The following is a 9,973-nucleotide window of genomic DNA, read 5'->3' as shown; positions in this document are numbered from 1 at the left end:
ACAGGCTGTTCCAGCACTCAACCACCTAGAGCCCTAATATAAGTTTATTTTCCTTATGTTTAAAATGGAATTTCCTGTATTTCAGCCTGCGCGTACCACAGAGAAATGCCTGATGCAAGAGCCTTCCCTTCTCTCGTTGGACTCCTTAAGACAAAGCCTTCAGCAGAGACAGGCAGCCGCAGGCAGGAGGCAGCCTCCCGACCGCCCTCCACAAGCAAAACACGCGACAGAAAACACCTCCTCCCTCCGCACAACCGAGCCGCAAAGACAGCAACCCACAATCTTCTCAGCCGTCCGCCCCGCCCGCAGCGGCTCGTACCATTCCCCTCAAACAGGAGGGGTCGGGATGGGGAGGAAGAGCGGCTGATGCGCGGCGCCTTTTCCCGCTTCTGCTCCGCCCCGCCCCGCCGCCATGTTGAGGAGGCGGCGGGAGCGGCGGCGGGAGCGGCCGGCGGGGGCGGAGGAGCATGCACGGCGCGGAGCGGCGGCCCGCGAGCGCGCACCCTGAGCGGTGGGTGCTCGTTGCACCAGGTAACGGGTCAGCACCGCTCTGATAGAGCCTCAGCAGCCACCCTCTGCTCGCCGTCGCCTTCAGGCGGTGTTTTGTTCTATCTGCTTATCGAGGAAGTGGGTTGGTGCCCTAAGCCTCGGTTTTGTTTACGAGCTCATTGGGGAACGAGGAAAAGGGGACAGGCTTTAGCACGTCTGCTGAGGCGTGACACGAGGACATGGTTTCAGACTAAAAAAGGATAGATTTAGAGTAGGTATAAGGAAAAACTTTTTTACAGTAAGGGTGGTGAGGTACTGGCGCAGGTTGCCCAGAGGTGGTGGATGCCCTGTCCTTGGAGATGATCAACGTCAGGCTGGACGGGGCTCTGAGCACCATAGATGTCCCTGTTCATTGTAGGGGAACTACACCAGATGACCTTTAGGGTTTCCTTGCAACTCAGGCTCTCTTGTAGCTCTGCTCTGTGCGTGGGCTGTAAACATGGCTGTCTTAGCTTCTCTCACTTTACACTTAGTAAGCATGGATGTTTTTCCCCTTTTACGTTCACTTCTGACTGGTATCAGATTTTAAAGCTTTAACTTCACAAGTCACAAAAGGTTTTAGTATTAAGGACTATGAACACATCCTATTTCACGCTTCAAGTTAGCATTGCTAACTGCCCTTTTATTTGCTTGATTTTCTAAGGCACTGAAACTTCCCCAACTGTGAGCCAGCTTTGTACTGTGCTTGTTTCTTCTCTGACCCAAAATTTTTGAGCTCTTTTGTTAATTTCAGCAAAACCTGACAACAAGGAGGAGCTCTTGGGAGGATTTTTATGGGTTTCATGAAAGTGTCTGTGATAATGTGAGAAATGCTTTAAATGGCACTACTGGAGGAAAGGTGTAGCATGAGTTAGGTTCAGCAACACTTGGAAAGCAGGCAGGAGTACCTTGGGGCACTGAGAAAGTGGGCTGCTCTGGTTATAAGACAACACAGCCAGTTGTTATGGTTTCACTGATTCCTCTCTTCCTCTGGTTGTAGCTTTTCAGTTCCGGCCTTTGGTATCTGACATACTTGATGCCTAAGAAGGGAATTTATAAGTGAGGAATTCCTTTCTTTGCAGACTAGGATTTAAGCTGAATCCTGTATTGGATGACTGGCTGTGCCAGCAGATGTCCATACTGTGCAAATATTTACAAATATGCTTAACTTATGCATGAGCTGTGGGTTCTGTGCAGTAAGTAAAATTCTTCGGTAAGTGTTGGCAGGATTGGAGCCAGAGCTTGTAACTTCCACGAAGCCAGACAGTTTGTATTACCAGTTATGCCAGAGCAGCTCTGACAAAATTTATATAGTGCTCCAGACCTGTAAGAAAGTTTATTAAGCCTTTCTAGAACTCCAGAGCTCACAGTGATTTTAACAAATGTGATTTTAACTGGGGCTGATAATTTCAGAACTCCACTGCTCGTAAGACTTGCCAGTTGTGTGAACAAGGCTGCTGAAATGAAATAAATGTAATGATTTTTGCTGTTTTCTAACAATTTTTACGTAGGGAAATTCTTAAAGTTAGTGTCTGTCATTTTTTTTTTAGAGTTATAAGTTTCTGAGCTGTAAAAAATGTGTAAGTAGCAAGTTTATCTTGCAGGAAGAGGAAGGACATGCTTTAATGGCATGCAAGAAGCTCTGAAAGTTTTCTCAGAGTAAAGGCACTTTCCAGGGCTCTGATTTCAGGTATTTAAGTTAGTTTGGACTACTCACCAGAGCAATCTGTGTAGAACGAAATTAATACATATCACCCTATACGATTTAATAGCATTTCCACTTGGAAATGTCATTCATGTTGTGTCGATTGTGACATCTTAAAAATTTCTGTATGGCTGCAGGTGATGACTGTCTCCATAATAAAGAGCTGCAGAGCAGTCTAAAAAAGAATAAGGTCTGTCATAATTATAGAATTAAAGCAGTGAGAACTGAAACTTGAGTTCTTAACTGTCATTGCTTCTCAGGCAGTCTGACCATGCAGTAGCTTTCTAGTTTGGAACACTGTCATGGGTTACTCAGGTCTCTTAATCTTTACACCATTCTCAGAATCTGTCTGTTCTTGCAGAAGTGTCTGAGCATTCTTTCCTGCTTATATTACATGTAGAAGTATGCATGTAAGGAAGGAGGGATTCTTATTTGGATGTCAGAAATTGCAGTTGAGGTGTGCATACTGCTGTGTGCGTGCAGCCTTATGACCATTTAGAGAAGGCTGTGATGTGGGTTCTGCCCCTCTGCTCTTGTGGGACACTACCTGGAGTACTGCATCCATTTCTGGGACCCCCAACACCCAGTTCTGGGGCCCCCAACACAAGAAGGACTTGGAACTGTTGGAGCAGGTCCAAAGGAGGGCCATGAAGATGATCAGAGGGCTGGAGCACCTCCCTTATGAGGACATGCTGAGAGAGCTGGGGCTCTTCAGCCTGGAGAAGAGAAGGCTCCAGGGGGACCTTACAGCAGCCTTCCAGTACCTGAAGGGGGCCTACAGGAAAGCTGAGCATGGACTCCTCATAAGGGCGGGTAGTGACTGGAATAGGGGAAATGGTTTTAAACTGGAAGAGGGTAGATGTAGACTAGATATCAGAAAGAAATTGTTTACTGTGAGGGTGGTGAGACCCTGGAACTTGTTGCCCAGAGAGGCTGTGGATGTCCCCTCCCTGGAAGCATTCGAGGCCAGGCTGGATGGGGCTGTGAGCAACCTGGTATACAGGGAGGTGTCCTGCATAGTCCACCTGTAGCAGGGGGTTGGAACTACATGGTCTTAAAGGTCCTTTTTCCAACCTCAAGCACTCTATGATACTATGGATGTGAATCATTGAGAGAGAGCAATAAACAAACAGGAGAAGGGTAGATGGAAGGATTGGTCATATGAAATGAGGTGATTAGGATGTAAAGCTTGATGAGGATAGAAAAGTTGGGCATGCGTGTAGACGTACTTAGAGTGAACTCTCTGGGCAGTTTCTCCAGTTGCAGATTATGCCGTGGCTGTACAGGCTCCAGATTTGGCCTAGAGCAGGTTATGCTCAGCACTAACAGTTTATTAGTTCAAGTTCTGTGCCATGTTAACACATCTCTGCAGTTTTTAGACCCAGTTTTGCAGTACAGCTGCTTTCGACAGTGTCTGAACTAATAAGTCCTGGTGGACCTGAGCTGGCTTCGTGCAGACCTGCATGGGTCTTTCTTTGCTGTGGTCCTCGTTCCAGGGGATTTTATTAGCTTGGCTGAAAATCTGGATCTGAACGTATTTTTTTCAGGGCAGTTGACATCCATGGTTAAGATGACAAATCTGGAGCACTGGAGAGATCACAGTAGAGACACCTAAGTATTCCTGAGTACTGAAGGACCCACATAAACTTCACTTTTAGGCGTCTGAGTTTGCAGGTTGTGCTCTTGTGCATTTCTCATAGTATTTGGATAATCTGAGATGTTACATTATGTATGTATCCGCTTCTATGCGTTGCCCTTGAGAATGTAGAGCTTTGCATGCAGCTTCCTCTTACACTGAATAGTGCAAGGGAAACAAAGTGGCTCCTGAGGATTAGGACCCATATACTCCCAGACAGGATGTTGCTAATGATAAGCATTTGTACCAGAGATTCTGTGTTTGGGTATTCATTTTTGTTGTTTGTTTTTGTTAAATCATATCACGGGAGTCAGAGGTGGGTTTTTTTGTTGTGTTTCTTCTTTTTGTGTGCCCATAGGATATTTCTGCTTGCTTTGTAGAGCCTATGAACATTTTCTCTGAAAATTCTAAGAACTAGATATTATTTTTGTTTGAAAAAGGAGTAATACTGAGACCTCATCTGATTGCAGTTTTACAAGAGTAGAGATCTTGAAGACCCAAATACCACTTTGTGATGGATCTCATCTAGGCTCGGTGTAACAAAACAGTTTTCTTATGTAAAAGCCTCAGACTGCTTTTACCAATAGCAGCCAAACACGTGCACCAGCTGTTAAAAAACTGGGTGGGTGCAAAGGACAGTTTCACAGGGGGAGGTGTTGTCTCAGAACCAATATATTTATATCCTCCACTGGCTGTAGCAAAGAGGTCAGCATTTCAAGATGGTTTTCTAAGTCTGACGTTCCACTCTGTGCCCGAAGTTAAGACTGCATTTAATTTGTTCTGTATTAATTAAAAGAAGTAGGGGTTAGCTGCGAGTTGATGATTAAGTTCAACCTTTATTTTTCCGAAGCAGACAAGTTTAGATTACTGCATTTTTTCATTCTGTTGTTTTCTTAAACAGCAAATTAATCAGCTTTTTTATTGTTTTATGAGAACTGCTATTTTAGTGATGCTGGAAGGATTGCACGAAGGGAGGGATTTTAACGATCCTATTATTTTTAGGAATTACTTATTTAAAAATAAAAGGAGTGGTTTCACATAATGTTTGGCAAGTTTTTGGAACAAATTTCACGTGCCAAAAGACAAATGGAGGCAGAAATAAATGAACTGTGATGCCAAACCATAGGGCATCAGCATGCATTAAATTAATCCTTTCTTTCCAATGAGGCCGAGGAACTTTTTGTCAATGTGCAACAACAGAGGAAGCATTTTACTTGAAAATTTGGGGTCATCTTGATAGAAGGTGTGATAACAAAAGAAGCTTTTTGTGTAAAGCATAAATGTAATTTGCATTAAAATCTGATGTTGACAGTTTTCATATTTTTTCTTTACCCTTCTCTCACTTCATGTTTAAAAACACTTTGATACATGCTCTTATTTAACATTAACAAAATAATTTGAAGTCTCTGCTACGAAATGGACAACAGTGCTGTGCTGTTAGAAAACTTGATTCAGAAGTTGTAGCAAATGTCACAATTGGGTGGGCTAGTTGGACATTAGTACTTCCAGAATCATTTAGAGAAAGAACTTGGAAATAGTGCTTGCATTTAAAAATGTGTATTATTAAGTCTCTGACTTAATATGTAAGAAAGATTATGTAAATATATGTGCACATATTTATACTTTCTTAATAAAATGAGTGTGAATACGCATATTTTAGGACTCTTCAGGCATATTTTTCTTAACCCCCCCCCCCAAACTAAGCTGGCATTTCCATCTCTTGAACAAAGCCCTTTGCCTGCAGGTAATTTGCACCATTTCTTACATCTCTTAAAATGCGTACTGAGCTCAGCTGTGTATAAAGCAGATAAAACTGGCAAGCTAAGGAGCCAGAAGGAAGCATAGCAAATAAAAGAACTGAAAAGAGATGTTTTAATGTGTAACACCATCTCCTACTTCTGCTTTCTGCCATCTGGCTTGGAAGAGACCAGCATATGCCAACTTAGGCCTCTCTGCACATGGGAATAGGGCTGATTCAGCCAGTAATACAGCTGCACCACTGTTGACCCTATAAATATTGAGAAGGAAAGTCTGAAATTTTTAGTCTTTCAAGTGATAACCTGTTCTTGAACTTCTCAAGATTGACTTCATTCAGCTCCTACCTCTGCATGGACTGCCCAGCATCTCGATTTCAGGAACAGCTGAGTTTGTACTCTCCGTTGTTGCCATTGAGCCCATGAGCACATGGTTTTGGGTTCAGCAGTGAACTGTGACAGCGTAAGGCAAAGCTAAAGGCCGTTCTTAAGCGAAGGCCTTACTGCTCAGTGCAGTTACTTGGCTGTGTACTGGGACACAAGACAACTCATTCATTTCAGTGTTAAGTTTTATTCAAGATAGAAACTTAGTGTCATTTTTGGTGTCTAGGTAAACTTCTTTTCTTGTAATGTTTCCAGGTGAAGTGGGAGTGAGAGGGAGTTGAAGGGGACGTCAGTTATATTGCATTAAATATTTGCTTTGTGCACCAGATAATATTGTGATAACCAAACAGATGGCTGTTTTAGCTTTTATAATATAAGTCCCTTTGCTGGCACCAGTACTTTGTATGGTCAGAAGGATAAGAGGGTGAAGTGACATTGGACTACCATAGCTGAGTAAAGACCAAGGCAAGATTTCCGAAAATCAAGCAGGATCTCACACGAAGCTCTGCCTTCTGTGCGGGCACATAGGAGAGTGGCTGTTGCAGAGGTGATGGAGCTGTGTTCTGTGTAGCACTCTTTTAGAGCATTGTCAGCCAGGGATATACAGTGATGTCTTGTGGCTGTTCTCTTGCTTTCCCACCTCTGTAAATCATATAATCTAGTTTTCTAATGCATTTCAACTAATTGAAGAGCCCATTGTCACACACAGAGCACAATAGGTTATTTTCTGTGTCGCCTGCTGCTGCCGTGGATTCTCTCCCACATGTGACCATATGGTGAGTGGCAGTAGTTCACTGATCTGGGTGGAAATTAGTGGTTTCTTCACAGCTGGATCAGTGGACTGAGCTGGCATGCTGTGTGGCCACAAAGTTGCTGGTTTTAGTAGAAAGAGAGTAGCAGAGATGAGGAACTTGGCTGTGTTTTTTAGTGACTTCTGAGTTTTGTTCCCTTGAAACCCTTTGTAGAACTACGTCCTCAGTCAGTGCATACCTGAATTCATTAGGCTGATACAAAATACAGCATTATTTTTTGTTGGACATTTTTAGGGTGTGCTGCAGGACTGAGTATGTTGCTCATGTACCGTTTGCACAGGCATTGAATTTAAAGCCATTTACTTCAGAGTAGACTGATTCTAGAAAGAATGTAAATAAAACAATTATTAGATGTAACATATCTGCACCTCTGGACTGCATAGTTCAGGCTTCCATAAAATGTCCCTTAAATGAGCTCCAATATGTCTCCATCTGACACACCTTTTTTTGCATGACTCGAAGTTGAGAAGGGAATGGAAAAGACTTGTGTAGGTGACGTATGGTTTAATATCTATTTTTAAATGAAATCTTAACTTTATAATTCCAGACTATTAAATGATCCTGTTTTTTTGTAGGGTGGTGGTGGAGGGTTTTTTCCTCTTACGCAACTGACAGATATTTACAGCCTTTTGCTTGCTTGGCTGGCAGCTTTTTGCATGGGAATTCCATATAACTTGATATTAATCTGCATATAGAATCTATAAGCAGGTTTTGAAAGAAGGTGAACAGACCTTGCATCATCTGTAACAGTTCCATAGATCGTAGTGGGAGTTTTATGTTCTTTCCCAGTTCATTCATGTTGCAGTACCAGCAACCTTTTTTTTTTTTTAATGGTCGGATTCATTAATGTCTCATATCAATCCATTGTGGAACAAATCATTGCCAGGAATCCTTTGACAGCTGGTTCGTTTTCATTTTGTTCTGTTTATACATTTTACAGAATCTGCCTGGTTGCATGTCTGACCTCCGTGAAATACAATAGGCTTTTCTCTTTCTGGGTAATGGAAAGCTGCTATGAAGCTTTTACAGTCTCTGTAGCTCAGTTTCAGGATTCAAGCTTCTCTCTGCAGACTCCAGTACCACTGGTGCATGTGTTACCCATGCTTTTAGGTGGGCTTTTTGCATCTTGCTTACTAGTGAATGCACAGCAGGCTGCAACTTGCCTACTTAGCAGCCTAGTGTTGGCATTTGGTTGTCCTTCTCCGTGCTCATCTCAGAACTCCCTATTGTGGTGCTGCTCCTGGCTTGCTTCTGTAGGGCTGATGGGACTGTGTTGGGGACTCCCTGGGCATGAGACAGGATTGAGGCGGGCTGGCTGCCACGTGGAAGTGTCTGTGTCCTTCATCCCTGGCAGCTTAGGGAGGGGCTCACTTTTCACTGGGACAGGATTAATTGCCCCTCTGTACTCTAGTATCCATTTTTGTACCCTTGCAGTGAAACTTGTCCTAGGAGATGGGCGTGCTGTACTGACACACCTGCTATTGAGCTGCACTGTACAGCTGTGTGCTGCCTGCAGCTGAACACTGCCCAGTGCTTGGGGAGAGCATAGCAGGCAGAAGGGTGTGATCCCTCTCACTTGTTATTCCGTTCCATGACCAAGTGTCTCAGCTGACTTACAGAAAACCTTCCTGTTAAGAGTGGTGACGTTCATCTGTCGTTTTCCTTTATGATTTAACAAAAAAAAAAAAACCCTCTCCTTGTAGTACCTATTTGATGTCCTTATTTATTTATTTTTTTGAAGATTAGGTCTTACCTGGTTGTTTGAAAGACCTAGTTTAGCTCTCAGTTTTGCTAGAAAATCTCTTTGGAACCACTTGTTAAGAAGTCTGCTTATTTGGCTTTAAGAGATCCTTGCTCAAACGCAAGGACTGATAAATGTAATGACGTTAAAGAAATCCAGTTACCTTTCTTGGCGGAAGGCCAGAACACACACCAGAAAGGCTTTGGACACCTTACTTCAAAAATTCCTTGCTCAGCATTTTCCTAGTCATTAAGTGTTTAAATTCAGATAAATAGGGCCTTCTTCGCCCGTAAGGCCACATTAATATTGAATCCAGTTTTCCAAGCAGGCATTCTCCCAAATGCCTCTTTTTATCTGCCAACTTGACATCTAGTAGAGCCAACCTGTAACAGAAGGATACTTAATCTGGCCCTGGAAGCAGAGCATTGAATACATCTAGAAGAAACTCAAGGTACAGGAAGCTCAGAGAAACCGCTTTTTCCTTTGCCTCCTCTTTCCCTTTGTGTGTCCCTCCTGGAGGGTGCCGTGTGAGATGTTGGGGCAGGAGGTGCAGGGATCAGCACTGCAGCCCGTGGGGTTGTAGCTGAGCTCACTACATGCGGGCATCCCAGCGAGGATGGGACGTGCACTTGGTGTTAGAAAGCTGGGGAATGAACACATCAACTAAATAAAGATGCAGACTTCATTAAAAACAGCTACATTAGGAAGGGTTGTCTGCTTAATTGCTCACGTTCTACAAGATGCAACCAGGGCTCAGCTGGACGCGTTCCCAGCCTTCATAAATCTACGCATGAAGAAAGCGGAGCAAGTGAGCGCTAAAAATTCCTTTGTTTTTTTGTTTTGTTTTGTTTTGCTTTGTGTTTTAAATTTTGAAACTCATCTTTGGTGTGTGTATTTTAACACGTTCATATGAAACACATCAAAGTAAACACATGCAGTGTGTTTCTTTCACTGTCATTAATCATGGCAACCTTTTAAAAAGTAACAAAAGATACGGCAATGTTAAACTGTGGTCAAAAAATGAAATATACACAGCTATAGAAATTTGAAGTTCTCCTTTGCCAGGACAAATGTAGCTTGACAACCGTGTGTGTTTATGTATCAGCATATGAAGTAAGTCTGGTTAGCAAATATGGATTTTTTTTTTCCATTTAAAACCTCCCAACTTATACTGAAACTTTTTCAAGTACTTTTGCAAGCAACCTAAAGACTCAGCTGAAAATTCTGTGGAAGAAAATGGCTGTAAATTCTTCAAACGCCTTTAAGAACCAGTATCTTCCAATACTTTATCACAGAACACACTTGAAAAACTAACAAACTGAGACATGCTTTTTAAGGCCTACTTATGGCTTCATCTGGGCAATTTCTGCTTGGGACACAGCTGAATACCCAGGAGTAAATGTGAAAGAGTTG

At 42.9% G+C, this 9,973-nt stretch overlaps 1 protein-coding gene across 3 annotated transcripts in view; it reads left to right on the top strand.

Moving 5' to 3' along the window:
* The first annotated feature begins 411 nt into the window (after positions 1 to 411).
* The window catches only part of RNASEH2B (ribonuclease H2 subunit B), a 42,531-nt gene continuing 32,969 nt past the window's right edge, over positions 412 to 9,973 (top strand). For all 3 annotated transcript variants that reach the window (XM_065730303.1, XM_065730302.1, XM_065730301.1), the window contains exon 1: positions 412 to 531. In XM_065730303.1, coding sequence (XP_065586375.1) covers positions 468 to 531 — 64 coding nt within the window. In that variant the 5' untranslated portion in view covers positions 412 to 467. The remainder of the gene's footprint in view (positions 532 to 9,973) is intronic.

This window comes from Cyrtonyx montezumae, unplaced genomic scaffold (genome assembly GCF_038088225.1).
Source record: "Cyrtonyx montezumae isolate F1298 unplaced genomic scaffold, pur_monq_1.0 scaffold_12, whole genome shotgun sequence".
Classification (NCBI taxonomy): domain Eukaryota; kingdom Metazoa; phylum Chordata; class Aves; order Galliformes; family Odontophoridae; genus Cyrtonyx; species Cyrtonyx montezumae.
The sequence above is the reverse complement of the archived record's forward strand: the minus strand, read 5'-3'. Positions and strand labels throughout refer to the sequence as shown.